We start from the raw sequence: 15,797 nt of genomic DNA, 5'->3' as shown, positions 1-15,797 counted from the left end.
TGCATTCACTAATCAAATGATCCTTAATTCTGCTAATAACTCGCTCCAGTTTAAGGTGACCCTGCGGCTCAGACCAAGATGAAGGAGCAAAAACATTAAAAGCACTTTTACCAGTTCAAACATAATGTGTCCATGTGACCGAAGGCTGCAGCCACTAAAGCTTTAGGAGTCAATAGACAATAAAGATGGCGTTGTGTGGTTCAGTGTAAGAGTACAAACGCGGCGACATGGTGGAGATTGGTTACGGTGCTGTTGCAGAATCATAATAGTGGCTCTTAATGATTTAGCTGATGTACAAGAAATGCAAAATAAATCTATTAGGATCGTCACAAAAAGAAAAGATTGTGGTTTGGATTAAAAGAGGTGCGTTATTAAGCACTTTATTTGAAAGGAAGTTCAAGCAGATGGGACCCCTCCTCTGGTGTCATGGATGATAGTCGTGTGTTTGTTTGACCCGATTGCCCCCCACCTCCACACCAAACACATTTTATCGCTCTTTTTACTACGTTGACTGACCCTTTTCTCTAATAATAACAACTATGAACACTGAGGTCCCTGCCTAACCTGCAAACAGGCGACAACATATTCGAAAAGATTTACTGAATTAATTGTTGCACAAAACCTAAATGATTGTTTTTTGGTGCAGACAATCTGATACATAAATGAGCAATCTCATTTCATCTTCACAGTGACCACAGCTGGTGTGATACAGTACGTTAAATATACATTCAAATCTACCTGTGGTTAACCTGCATTATCACAGAATTACATTAGCTAGAAATTCATCCATTCTCCGACATTATTACAAACCAATGACACCACGAGCTACGTGTAAAGCACATCGAATAATCTGGGTCGTCAAAGATCCTTGGCAGAGCTTTACATTCAGCAGTCATGCCAGTATCAGTGCAGAGGTGAACTGAGGCAAACAGGAGAAACGCAGGTCCTCCCAAATCCCCACCACCCCCATCTGATAGGTCCTACTGAGACACACCGCGAGAGAGCGAGAGAGAGAGAGAGAGATCTGTAAAGCCAGTCAAAGTGAGTCAGATGTAAACAGGAAGTATGTCAGTGACGCTGCAGTTTAGCCCCAAATTTCCCAATAAAGCTCATTGAATGTATTTAAAAGATAATTAAAATGTTCTGGGTTTTTTCCTCGCAGTGCTGACAGCTGTAAAAAAAGGTACGATGAATTTAAGCGGCAGCATGTTAACTACTACATCAGAGCCTTTCTCGATGAAACTTGGGAACTTTTGTTGAAATCACTAAAATCACTTATTACGACAAAATGATGGATCGTTTTTTTCTTAACTAACCTAGTTTTTAATTTGAGTTTCTTCGTAATTTATTTGTTTCCTTGTTTTATAGTGTTCTGTGTCAATATAAAGATGAACTTTTAAAAGAATAGTAGTTCTTTTTGCCGGATGATTTTAGCCTGTGCCTTAGTCATTTTCTGTTATTTGAATATTTTAATTTAACTTAATTTTATAAATTGTATATAAAAACAATGTTAATCTCAAAAGTTTTGCAAATACACCATAAAGCACTTCACACTTCTCACAGCAAAAATATTTTTTCCCACAAACTATTTCTTATGAAAAAAATAAGTAATTTAAAGTATCGTTTGCTATGAACGCACACCTGGTGATATATAAAGATTTGATTTTGGGAAATTGGAAATTTGATTGCATTGAACAAATACAATTGGTAATAAACACATTTAAATTATATCTGTTCCTGTGAGTAGTCTGTATGCAAATTGAGTGTTTTAATGCGCTTTGGGGACTTTTATTTAGAAAGTTTTGACCGGAAGCGCTAATGTCTTGTGTTTTACTTGACCTTGTGTTGAATGTGTGAGGGAGAGCAGAACAGGTTTGAACGGCAGACTGACACCGTGTCTGGCAGACAGAAGAGTGGAGCAGCTTCTCCTGGAGGAGTGCGCTTTATTTTTGAGGATCTCAACCGGAAAAGAACCGGAGTTTGTTTATAAAATCAGCGGATTTTTTCACATTTTTATTTTCCTTCGACGCGGTGAGAGACGGGGGAGACAGGAGCGGTGAAATCCTGGTGGAAGAAGCTGCTTTTCCTCGCAAAGAAACGCCAACAAAGAGCATTCAAGGAAGTAGGCTGCTGCCTGGCGAGGGAACGTAAGTTAGTTTAGCAACAAATATAAAGTGAAGCGGCGGATAAACCCCTCACCATGGCTTACAACAGACTCCTTCGTGCGGTTTTGACTGTATCGTTTTTTATTCTGTTCCTAAACGTGGGAATTTTCCGAGTAAACGGGCAGTACGGCGGCGGTGACCGAGGAATGTCTATACCGGAGCACGGATTCTGCCAGCCTATTTCCATTCCGCTGTGCACGGACATCGCGTACAACGAGACCATCATGCCGAACCTGCTCGGCCACACCAACCAGGAGGACGCGGGGCTTGAGGTGCACCAGTTCTACCCGCTGGTGAAAGTGCAGTGCTCCCCGGATTTAAAGTTCTTCCTCTGCTCCATGTATGCGCCGGTGTGCACGGTGCTCGAGCAGGCGCTGCCTCCGTGCCGCTCTCTGTGCGAGCGCGCGCGGCAGGGCTGCGAGGCGCTCATGAACAAGTTCGGCTTCCAGTGGCCCGACAGCCTCGCATGCGAGTCTTTCCCGGTGCACGGCGCGGGGGAGCTGTGCGTCGGGCAGAACATGTCGGACCGCACCGAGCCGGACGGCCCCGGAGTAAACCCCACCGAGCGCCCACCGCCGGAGATCATTACCGGTCAGTTCAGGTGCCCGTCCTCGCTCAGGGTGCCCCCCTACCTGAACTATCGCTTTCTGGGGCAGGAGAACTGCGGCGCTCCGTGTGAGCCAAAGAGATCTCACGGGATGATGTACTTCAGTGAGGAGGAACTGAAATTTGCTCGGATATGGATCGGGATCTGGTCCGTGTTGTGTTGTGCTTCCACTTTATTCACTGTGCTGACCTATCTGGTGGACATGAAGCGCTTCAGCTACCCAGAGCGGCCCATTGTCTTCCTCTCTGGTTGCTACACCATGGTGTCCATCGCCTACATCGCTGGGTTTTTACTGGAGGACAAGGTGGTTTGCAATGACAGATTTGACAACGACATAAGGACTGTAGTGCAGGGTACGAAAAAGGAGGGCTGCACCATCCTCTTCATGATGCTCTACTTCTTCAGCATGGCCAGCTCTATCTGGTGGGTCATCCTGGCTCTCACCTGGTTCCTGGCGGCTGGGATGAAATGGGGCCACGAAGCCATCGAGGCTAACTCTCAGTACTTCCACCTGGCGGCCTGGGCCGTGCCTGCCATTAAGACCATCACCATCCTGGCGGTGGGGCAGGTAGATGGAGACGTGTTGAGCGGGGTTTGCTTTGTTGGCATCAACAGCGTGGACGCTCTACGAGGCTTTGTCCTGGCTCCACTGTTTGTTTACCTCTTCATCGGAACATCCTTCCTGTTGGCGGGCTTCGTTTCCCTGTTCCGCATCCGGACCATCATGAAACACGACGGCACAAAGACGGAGAAGCTGGAGAAGCTGATGGTGCGGATAGGGATCTTCAGCGTGCTGTACACCGTGCCGGCCACCATCGTCATCGCCTGCTACTTCTACGAGCAGGCCTTCAGAGAGCAGTGGGAGCGGACGTGGATCAGTCAGACCTGCAAGACGTACGCCGTGCCGTGTCCCATCCAGAACCACCCCAACATGAGTCCTGACTTCACCGTCTTCATGATAAAGTATCTCATGACGCTCATTGTGGGCATCACCTCGGGCTTCTGGATCTGGTCTGGGAAGACCCTCAACTCCTGGAGGAGGTTTTACACGAGACTGGCCAACAGTAAACAGGGTGAGACCACGGTGTAATGTGGTTTCAGCCTCACAGACTGCTTAGTGACAAACTGAATGATAATCCTCTTTTGTTATTTTACTTTTTGATTTTTCTCGGACTTCCAGGAGACACGTGGTCTGTTTTTTAATGTACATATACATTTGTGAGATTTTTGTAAGTATATATTTGTATTTAAAGATTTAAAAAATTCTTTTCTTTTTTAAAAAACACTTTTTCATACTTTGGACATAATGGAATTGTACTTAATCATCACAAAGAGCCAGCTGACCGTCAAGGATCCTGAGGTCTCATGACCTGACTTACTGTGGACACCACTGGGAGTATTTCTCATGGAGTGCTGGCGTCTTTGATCAGTGAGCTGCCTGTGAGCTCTGGGTCTATTCTAAGCAGAGTCCCGTGAAACCCAAGTGCTTCCTCGTGGCTCCCTCTTATCCTGATTAACCAGCTGTAGTTTGTGTCTGTTGTACAGTCGAGCAGCAGTTGCCCGTGTCTGAAGGGAAATGTCAGCAGTGCGGGACAAGAACCGATGCACAGGTTGTGAATGTGAGTCATTGTGACAGATGGTTGTGGCCTGTAGCTCGGGTCTAACAGTTAAAACATTCCTTTCCAAATAAAGTACACAGAATAATGGCAGGATGAAGGACCACACCAGTGTTTTTGCATGTTTTAGCTCTGAAAATTGTATTATTAATTTTAATATGTTTTTCAAACATCTTGGACACATTTTTCTTTTTGGACCACAATTAAAAATCCACTTACAGAGACGATAAAATAATTCTTACACAGTGACCACTATGACTGTTAGATTATGGTAAAGATACAGACTTTAGTGTAATGCAGGTCTAAAATATCCTATTAGCAAGAATCTCATGGTACAATAGGAATCACTATTCTGATTTGATATATTGTCAATTATTGCTTTTAGCTTATATAATCAGGTTGATATAGACTCTCTAGTCTTATTTTAGGAAAACTAAAGTGGATCATAAAACCTCTCCACAATATGCATAACATTCATGTAAAAAGTTTCCTTTCTTCTGCAGTCAGAACAGGGACGTGCATTTTAATTTTTTTTATGCCGCCTCAGCAAACAAACAAATTTAAAATTGTCAATAAGAGTTAAAAAAAATCTTTTAAAACTTAATTTAAAATCTAAAAACTATTTTTTTAGAATGGATATAGTTCAACAATATTCCAGTGTATTGATTTTTTAATACACTCCTGCAAGTTGATTCTTATTGCATTACAATGAAAAGAAGCCAGTGGCTGCCTGTCAGGGAGGAAAACATTACATTAGAAATGATCAAACACTTGGGTTTACTGTTGAAACTGGCTGGGTCGAATGTCAGTCATGTGCACTGCAAGAGACTTAAACATGCAAAAATACACTGTGTTCCTTTTTTAACGATGATTCAAAACAGCATTCATTTGTGTTTTTCGTGAAGTAAACGTTGAAAGAGATGAATGAAGCAGAAGACCTCCGTGTGTGGTTAAAGCCTTTTCCGTATGCAGTGCTTTGTTAATCATTGGACACCCCTTTAAGACGTTACAGTTTATTTTTGCTGCCCAATAATCAGACTTTTTTTAAAATAAGAATTTATTTTTGAACTCAACTGAATTAAAAAAAAGTTTGTGTAGGTCTGTGCACCCTTTGTGTCATCAGAAAATTAACCAACAACTATTATTAATAATAGATTTATAAAGAAAAACATCTGCATGTTCCAACCCTTTAAAGGTGAGGCTTTGCTCTTTTATGAAAGTAAATGTCTTTGTGCTTTTTGATTGTTGGTCAGAAGAAACACTACGTATGTGACCTCAGGCTTTGGAAGATTTTAAATGAAATTTTGTCTGTTTTTAACAGATTACTTTAACAAATAACCTGCAGATAACTTAATGTGAAAGTACTTGTTAACGTACATCAGAAGTGAATTACACAGCAGAGAAAGAAGTGCCTGGCCCTTGGCGTCTTGTGCCTCTGAGATCTGATGTCCAGGCTGTACCTTCAGCTTTAAACATGATTCAGAGCTGTTATCATTGTGATTTTTACTGCCAGTAAAAGCAATGATCTGATCTCTGTACAATCTGAGCATTTTAGGGTGTAGCATTGATTCATTTTCAGACAGCATGAGCATATTGTGAAACAGCTGTGGGGTCAGGTAGTTCTGCTTTCAGAGGAAAAATGAATCATCACACTCCCTTTTCCTTTATCTGAGAGTGCATGAGAAGTTCAGCTTCTCAGGTAGTGAATTTTATTATTTTATTCTTTTTAAATATAAAATTCTGATGGCACAAAGAATGTAGGTGTGCATGCATGTGCTCGCACATAATCACACTTTGTAGGACATCGTATTGTTTGAAAGCTGGGTATACGATTTTATTCTTGCCGTCTTTGGGCCAAATTTCCACAATAACCTCTCAGCATATTGTAATTTAAGATGTGTGAGAGAAAACAAGACTTCCGCATCTCCTCTTGTGACGGGATTCTTTGGCCAATCACAGCTCGTTTCACAGATACAGAGCGAGTACGTTATTGGCTGTATTCTGCTGCAGATGAGCATGACCGTCCCTTCTAGTGGTAAAGTAAGAGCCTGACTCTATGGCGGATACACGTCACAAAACACGTGTCAACATCCGCAGAGCATATCAGAGATGTAGATCCCGAGCCTGCCGTTCCTCTGCTGTGCAGGTTAGCTTCTGCCGTCGTTTTCTTGTTAAATCTAAATGTATTGGTTGGTTAGGACCATGAGAGCAGTATACGCAGTAATCCTTATGTGCATATGAAGCTCTTACGTATGCTGTCTGGTGGGACGGAGACGGGAGAGCTGCAGGAGGACAGATGTTTTTTGTTTTTTTAATTTAGGCTTTTTTTTCTCTTCTTTTTCAGAAAACTGCATCCCCCAGCTTTAAGGGGTGTCCAAACTTCAATGTGGCACTGTAAATATGGGTCTATATACAAAACGGGAGTTGTTTGTCATATATATCATAAATGTCTGTAACAACATCACATTTCTGATTAATTTTCCCCGACGTGTTGTCTTCATGTGGAAGTTGAATGTGTCAGTTATTGTTGAGAGGAGACTTGGGTTGATCTGCAGAGTAATTTGATCCTGGTGAACATAGCTGCGTGTCTGCACTGTGGGACTGAAACACAGCCAGCAGCTTGCATGTCTTCCACTGCAGGAGAAAGGAAGCCTTGTGTTGAAATGCAGAGCGGCTGCTGTCAGTGCAGCGCGGCTCACACACACACACACACACACACACACACACACACACACACACACACACACACACACACACACACACTCATCATGACTTATGTTCTTGTCAAATGCTCCTTCACACGGTGCTTCCGGTTCATAATAATCCTTTTATTGTGTTGACGGCTCTACAATAGTCACAGCTTTGAAGTAATTTCCTTTTTTTGCATTTGCTATGAAGAGAACCTTTATATTTATAGAAAAGAATCTTATATATACACTACGTTGATTGCTTTATGAGAATAAAAACAATCTCACCACTGCAACTGACAAGCCTTTGTTAAATGTCTTTTTTCTTCTTAACATGGTACAGAAACAAATCTACAGACAAGTATTCGAGCCAGGTATAACATAAACTGAGATGAGGAAGATTTTTTATTTATTATTTTTCAGTTTGGCAATAAAGTTTTACTATTAGTGTCATGCACGACAACAAAAGAAAAAGTTCAGGGTCAAAATATCCCAAAATCTTCCTCTGATTTATTTTCTTATACCTAACACACACAGTGAACGTTTAACTTTATATTCAAGTAATGGGGTATAACACTCAAGCTGCTCATTCTGTGTGGAAATGTGAGCCTTCAGCAATCTCATTCAGCCAAATCACAATCTTTTTTTTAATGCAAGGATCTTTTAAGTAGAAGATTCCTTTGTGTTTCTCTGGACAGAGTTTCCTTGCTGAGCTGCAGCAGGGGCACAAATAAGAAATTAAGTGGGAAGAATATACCAAGTTGATTTGACTTATTGTAACTGCTGAACTATCATTTTCACTTTGGCTGAAGTTTGTGCTTTTAACTGGATTTATCTCTCACACTGAAGTTGTGTTAGGAGGAACAGGGTTTCTACCTAGTATGGGAAAGTAGTATATTAGATTTTGGAACATTCCAGGTCTGGATAAATATTGAAATTTAAGAGTGTAATACATACTTGTTTCTATCCCTGTTCTGTATTCTGAGATGTATAAATCTGAATCTCTAAAAACCTAAACTCTAAACACAGAGTGGTGTTTGGAGCAGGCAGCCAGCACAGCCAACCACTGTGTGAGAGGGCGCGGATGTTTCCACCCTCAGAGAGGCCCCTCAACAAAAGAGGTTTAACATGACAAAAAGATTCATGGAGGTGCAAAAAAAAAAAAATCTATTGATTAAAAAACAGTAATAAGAAGGATATGGCTGTTTCCCTCCACCCTAAAGTAACCTTAATACAATAAAACTTTCAGAAATAAAGCCACAAAAACCTTTAATATGACATTATTTATTCAAACTGTGGGCTCTAATTCAGGTGCATTTCAGCTCATTTGAAAGAGAAGCTAGCTAGCCGTAGCTGTAACTTAAATGGAAGGTGGTGGAAGATAGAGTACGTTCCATTAAGACAAGAAAAAGTAGCACCAAATTGAAATACTCAAGTACAAGTAAGTAATGTACAAAGTTACCTATAATGTTTGTTAGCAGTTTTCTCATGCTCCCACGGCTTGTGCTAAGCTAATCTGGGCTAATTGCATCCTAGAGCTATGGTATCTTCCATTTAGCACGACGAGATTAAACGGATATACTTTGAATCTTCAAACATCTGACTCTGGGAATAAGAAGTCATAAGGATACTGTTATATTTATATTTCCATTAGGAAAATAAATGAAACGTATTGCAAGAAAAAGCAGCTAAAAGAAGTGTTTCTAGCTTTTCCGTTCCTCATCTCCTGTATCACTGGTATGCAGACAAATCCCCAGGAGAGCTTGTCTGCAGTCGCACTAATAACTACAGTGCTTAAAAAGAGCTTTTGACCCTGGAGTGGTGGTCATGTTCATGGGTCAGCTGCCACAGTCACAGGTCCAGGCTGCTCCTCACACCATGCTGCTTCCCCTTTTATCACTTACACAGCCTTTAAATCCAGCACCGCACGGCTCTTTGAGCTCTCACACGGATTGTCGTATGCGTATGACAACTGTGAAGATTGGCCTGCTTTGTTGGAAAGTGGAACATATTTTTGACACGGTAATAGTGAATAGTCAATGTGTTTCTCATGGTGAGTCAGTCACTGCCTTTGTGTATATTACAGGTTTACCAAGAGTCTTATTGTGAGGCATCTGCAGAGGGCGTATTGTGCTCATCTCCCACATGGGCTATAAAAACGTGCGACAGAAGATAAAACATGGAGAAACACTCAGTCTGCAGTGGTTCATTATAATAATCTCAAACTGAAGCTGTGGCAGGGTCAATCCTGCTCTGCTCTTAGCTTCACTTCTCACATCTGGTTCTGCTGTATGATCTGGATATGAACATAGCGTATATTGTTTTACATATGTCGTGCTTTTTGGGTAGTTGAAGATAAAATCAGATCTGGCAGCAACAGTGCTCTGGCTCATGGAGCAGAAAGACAAACATTTTAGCAGCAGAAGCTCAAACTGTAGCCCTGTTTGCTTTTTTATTTTGAAAAATCATCCATCTTAATCTTAAACCACTTTTCCACCACAGGAAGTTGCCCCGGGGACTTAACCTTTCAAGGAACTCAGGGCATCTCCATCGCAGGCACCAAAGTCAATACTCATTTCCGGGGACATTATTTTTTATTGCTCAGGGGGTAATACTTTCAAAAGCACAGGAATTTTGTGGGTGGGGATTGTTGAACTGAACATGTCTGATTGGTTCAGCAGCATTTTAGCTCAGCGGCCATTTTTGAAAGTCTGCAGACTCAAACTCGTGTGTTTGTTTCTGTTCAATGAGTTAAGACACAGTAGTGGAGTTAGAGAAGAGAGCAGAAGACGGAGGCAGATCATGAAGTTCAGACCCTGTTGACAATGTATGGGCATTTTATTTACATCACAACCTGAATCTGCTCCATGATAACTGCTGTTGCAATGTTGAACAAATGTTTTATGAACTCACTGTTTTGTTTATGTCAGTTGACTAATTTACCTAATCTTTGCGGGCTGTTAGATAGTGGGAAGAATTATCGCAGTTTTTGTTTTATGTACACTTTCATAATATGATTGGATCAAGTATAAAAACAATAAACAGGAAGATGAAGCAGGAGTTCGGATTTTGAAACTTTTTCGCAGACTTTTCTGGCCTAAAATGCCTGATAAAAAGTTGCAATGAAAGCTGCTGTGGTTTTTTTCTGTTCACCGTGAGTGAAGGGGACAAATGCTCCAATAAACTCATCTATTAGCTGAGCGAGCTGTTTGTCATCTGACATCACTTCCAGTTGATTTCTGTGTGAAGATGCCAAATAAAATGTGTAAAAACTGAAGGGAAACTTAAACACATTCAGTGCTGGAGAATCTACACGTTTAAGTCAAGTTATTACATGTATTGTAGTCCTTTTTTCGGTTGCTGCAGCAGTATAAAGCCATTGATAAGAGAACAGGTGGATTACTATCTCGGTGTACAATGACTCTTTGAAATCAGCACTGTCACAAACATCAGTACCAGAGTCTCCGGTTGGTGGAAAACAAAGAACACAGTCTCTGATTGGTCAATAGACTCAACACAAGGCATCAGCAAGTGGCTAAGTGGACGGCTATCAGTTTTTACTAAAGTTCAACCATGGAATTTCCATATATATAAATACGTGTGTGTGTGTGTGTGTGTGTGTGTGTGTTCAATACAAGGGCATAATCAACATAATATCAGGTCATACTGTGTGTCATGAGCTGAATCAGATGTCCTTTAGAGATTGTGAGTCATTATCTTGTTAAGTACCAACTTGATGACTTGTAGCATGTTTGAGATGCACATGATCAGATGAACAGAAGACTGTAGTCAGAGAATGAATGTGCTATAAAAAACATTCATGCACATTAAGGAAATTATATCTTTAAAGGTATGTGTTGCTTGTTTTTTTGCAAACTAGTGGTCAGTACTGATGAAAGACAAATCGGGTCTTGTGACAGGGTGAGGTTACCACTGAGGTTCAGTCCACTGAGGTTCACTCAGTGCGGTCTACCAGAAAAACATGAAATGACCACGACTTCTTAACACCCAAGTACATGCTGGTGGCATGTAATATGTTTTAATAATAAGTCAGCGCCACCTTAAAAATGCCAAGGCAAAGTTAATGAGGGACAACAAATCCCCCAGAAAGTCAGGACTTGATACGTTACATGTTAAAATGACTATAGTACCATCTAGAATTTTCTTTGGCATTAATACAGTTCTATCTTATCTAATCTTTTATCTTATATTATTTCAACATAAATTGCCTCCACCCAGGAATGTGGTGTTAGGAGGTCTTCGTGATTCCAGGTTTTGTCTGTGTTGTTAGGCCCGGTGGAGGTCAGGGTGCAGCAGGCTAACAGTAGCATTAATGGAGTGACTCCCTGAGGTCACAGCGGGCTACAGTCTGACTTCTCTTGTGCTCTGAGTTTCCACCTTTGTGTTTCTTGCTTGTCAGCAGCAGCTGTTATTGCCCCCTGGGCCTTCCTAGACCTGCCTGTTACCTCCAGTCTGCTCCGATCAACATCACCTTAGGGTGATCACCTCTGGGTGCACTTCATGAAGAATGTTAAACTAATTGGCTGTGTCACCGTCCGGCTTAAATATCCACACAAGACGCTATAGTGCCTGTTTTTCAAGTTTTCCTCCCCGAGGCCGACTTCCAGAGATATGCTATTCCAAGTGAGATGTATGTTCATGCTGCCGCTGTAGTTAACCTGGATCAACCCGAGCAAACACACACAGGATGGAACGTGGTGATCTTTTTATTTCCCAGAAGTCCCTGTTTGAGCCTGCCTCTGTGTGCATGGATTGCCATGTCAGTCTATACCCTGCACAGCTGGGGCCAGAACTACCCAAGGAACATTGACACAAAGAACTAAGCACGGTATACAAACGCAAACAAACATGTTTAAGCTTAGGACACTACTGTATTGACATTTTTACCTTAGCTTTAAAGACTTCCTTTGACAAATTTATAGGATGCTGAAGTTGTTCCTCTTGTGCAAGTTGTTCCTCTTGTGCTGTGTAAATGGTAAATGGACTGTACTTATATAGCGCTTTTCTAGTCTTCCAATTTCCAATCAGGATTTATGCATTCATACCCGACGGCTATACCACCGGGAGCAATTTGGGGTTCAGTGTCTTGCCCAAGGACACTTCGACATGTGACTGTAGCAGCCAGGGATTCGAACCCCCAACCTTCTGATTGAGAGACGACCGACTCCACCACTAAGCCACGAGTAACGTAACGCATTAGTTCTGCAATTCAAGTAATCCATTATTTAGTTACTTTCTCTTGAAAAAGTCTGGAAATAAATCGCTGTATTTCTCTTTTCCTTGTGTCGCCACAAAAACAGAAAATCCCTGAAGCTCTGTTTCTGTTTGTCTCCTCCTTCTTGGCAGGTCGCTGCGTACCAGCAGAAGGTAAATACAGCTGTGTCAGTGCGCATGTGTAGCTAGCCAATACGGCTAGCAAGATGTCAAAGAGGACAGTGTTTACTGGTGGAAATATTCACATTATTCTGAATGTTTGGGTGAAGGGGACGAGAATAACATGACGGTGAAATGTAAGCTGTGTCTGGAGGAGAAGTGCTTGTCAGCTGTGAAGAGCTCGACTTCAAATGTGAAGAAGCATCTGCAGCTAAACACAGCTCCACAACACTGGTGGGACTAAGAGCCTGTGTTGTGTTGACGTCATGGAAACAGCTGTGCCTAACACTGTATGCCTCTGCACAGTTCACTGTCAGACTGTTAGCATAATAAAGAGCTGTAAAGGTTATAGAGTTACAGATTATGGGCCGTAAACGAGGCTATGCAATGGCGGTAGAGTCGATACATTTAAAGGTAGACGTACAGCAGGCTACACGCTGTCCTGACGATATAACCCACGTGAGGAACGAGTCACAAAGAAGGTTTTATTTTTGGTAACATAAAAGTAATCTAATGTGTTTTCTCAGCAGTAACGTGACTAGTTACTTTTATAGTAATGTTACCCAACACAAGAAGATAGATTGCTGTGGATAAAAAGTGAATGTAAAAAAAATAGCTGCAACATTTCCTTAAGTTTAGATAGTTAAAGTACTCAGAACTGTTTTCAGCTGTGTTGGCTATGGCTGCTTCTTATATACAGTCTATGAAACAAAAACACCAAAACACGGTTATCATCTTTGAATTCTCAATCCTGTAAAAATTGCCATCTTGCAGTATTTTTCACAACATGTACACAACTTATTTGTGCATGAAACACAAATTCTGAATACATTGTTGGTACTCTTGGCACTGACTGGAATATGCGATGAATAAGAACCGCAGGCCTCAGAAAAATGACCTCCATTGTTCTTTTTTCCCCACAGATTTCTGTTTTACTCCTCATTGTTGAATTTCAAATTGCCTCCAGGTCAGCAGTGTGTGTCTGCAGCTCTCCTCTTACAGCAGCAGCATCTCGCCAAATGAGCTGGCACCATGCTGCCTGCCACTGAGAACTCCACCTGCCTGTCTCCACCTGTGGATGACTGATGTGTTGTTTTATACACTTCTTAGGCTGTCTCTCACTCATACACCCACGGATGTCACTGCCTGTGCTGTGCAAGTCAGATCACTGCCTTTCACTTGCCCCCTTTTTATCTTCTTCTTCCTTCAGCTGTTGCTTCCGATGCACTGCTAGACAACGCTTACATACATGTGTTTCCATATAATTTACATTATAATTTAGATAAGGCCTGCTGATTCCTTTAAACTGTACATGGCCTTCTTTCTGTGCTAATGCTGGAGTGGAGATTACAGCACAGTGGGAGCAGAGAGAGGCCCTGCTTTTCTCCCTCAGGAGTTGTTGTCAATTCTTTAGCACAAATCATAATGAAGGTTTGTGATAGTGTGTGACAGTGTTATCAAAGATTTCACCGTTAAGCTTTTCTCCTGAGAGACAGAGAGAGAGCAGCTCCAAACACAGTGTCAATCACAGGGGCACAGTGTGCTGGGAGATGCAGGGGGGGGTCGGGGTTGCATGATTATCTTTCACAGCTCTCATCCATATCTCCTCTTACCCCATCTACCCAATCTACCCACTCTCTCAGCTGTTTTTCTTCTGTAGTCTGTATAAAAACACTGAGATAAATCATCAGTCAGGGAAAATTTCAATTACTGCTCTGCGATCATGTCTGAAGACCCCGCACAGCTTCTGAAGCACATACAGTATAACCCAGGTAAAATAACTCATCCTTATGAAATGTAGTCTGAGGAAAGAAAGGGTGTTACATTGTAATAAATCCTATTAAGAGAATATATAGAAAATAACTTGTCAGTATTACAAACATAAAGATACAAACAGACAAAATAATCTGAATTTATTTTCCTTTTTATAGGTTATTTTTTGGGGCCATTTGTGCCTTTATTGAGCGGACAGCTGAAGAGAGACATGCAGCAAAGGGCAGAGAGCAGGAGTCGAGCCTGTGGCCGCTGCATCCATGACTGTAGCTCCTGTATATGGGGCGCCTAATCTACCGACTGAGCTAATCCAGCTCCTCTTATTTTCCTTCATTGAATAATGTTTTATTTCATTTAATAATAATATACTTTAAGAGCCTAACTTATCCAGCCAATGGGATATTAGTTTCTTACACTGGTTAAATTCCTCTTGATCTCAGCAAGGAATAGCGCTGCATGCTTTGTGAGAGAGCTGTTTCCAGGGAATAAATAAGCTTAAAGCAACTCTTCAGAACTCCTTAAAAGTTACTACCCAGTGTCAGTGTGACCAAAAGATCCTGTCGACACTGTTTGTTGAAGAATAACCGCATGGTCCGGTTTTTTGGATCCACTACAACCCAATGGAGAGGAACTACAAACACTGTTGCATGCAGAAGACTGCAACCCTGACACCAAGGACTTTGCCTCTGCACTCAACCAACACATTCTGCAGTGCAGTAGGAGAAATAATCACCTCTTCAACAGTGGTGTAAACCAAACTATCAGCCTCCTCTGGACAATCAGTGTTGGACACAAGGACTGAGTTCACATCAGTGACAATACTAAAAGGAAGGAAGTATATTCCAAAAGCATAGAATGTGTCAGACTCGACTAATACCACAGACTCAGCAGCTCCGGCTCCCAAATCTACGTTGAGAGAGTGGCAGGTGAATAACATGTACATGGGTGGCATGTACATGGGAAGGTCGGAGGTTTAATCTCAGTGTCAGTCTACATGTAGAAGTTTCCTTGGGCAAGACACTGAACCCCAAATTGCTCCCAGTGGCATAGCCAACGTGTATGAATGTGCACTTTACTTAGCAGCCTCTGCCATCAGTGTATAAATGTGTGGGTGAATGTGATATGTAGTGTAAAAGCAGCGGTGGCAAGCAAGAGTGGTTGCAAAGACTAGAAAAGCGCTATATAAGTACATTTCATTTACCATTTACCGGGTAACTGAAAATAACCCGTCTTCTCAACACTGCGTTCCGCTGTAATGTATCTTTTTTTAAAGAGTTTCTAACAGTTATAAATGTTTATTTCCAGTAAGATTTTTGTGGATGCAAGCCACATTTTAGGAGGCTTTAAGTCTTGCAGGGCATGGTTAGTCCAGTGCATCCTTAAAGTGAACAGGCTACATAATTCCTCACACTAATTAGCAGGTGTCTGCATCTGCGCTCACCGTACCTGGCTTGTTAGCTTGTTCAGCAATTGTTAGTTTTTCTCAGCTTTTTTAGTCTAATGACATAAACAACTCAAACTGTATAACTTGTTTTATAAGACAACCCATCTGTTG

The 15,797-nt window shown here is 41.7% G+C and overlaps 1 protein-coding gene across 1 annotated transcript; it reads left to right on the top strand.

Moving 5' to 3' along the window:
* Positions 1-1,898: 1,898 nt before the first annotated feature.
* On the top strand, positions 1,899-7,365 carry fzd1 (frizzled class receptor 1). Its single transcript, XM_069655982.1, has one exon. It carries the CDS (start codon positions 2,201-2,203, stop codon positions 3,860-3,862), a length of 1,662 nt encoding a protein of 553 aa, XP_069512083.1. The 5' UTR covers positions 1,899-2,200; the 3' UTR covers positions 3,863-7,365.
* The last annotated feature ends 8,432 nt before the right edge of the window (positions 7,366-15,797 follow it).

The sequence above is a fragment of the Semicossyphus pulcher genome, unplaced genomic scaffold (assembly GCF_022749685.1).
Source record: "Semicossyphus pulcher isolate SPU_LCO1_2020_fin unplaced genomic scaffold, fSemPul1.0.p SCAF_9, whole genome shotgun sequence".
NCBI classification, from domain to species: domain Eukaryota; kingdom Metazoa; phylum Chordata; class Actinopteri; order Labriformes; family Labridae; genus Semicossyphus; species Semicossyphus pulcher.
Note: the sequence above shows the minus strand (reverse complement) of the source record. Positions and strands in the feature narration are given on the sequence as shown.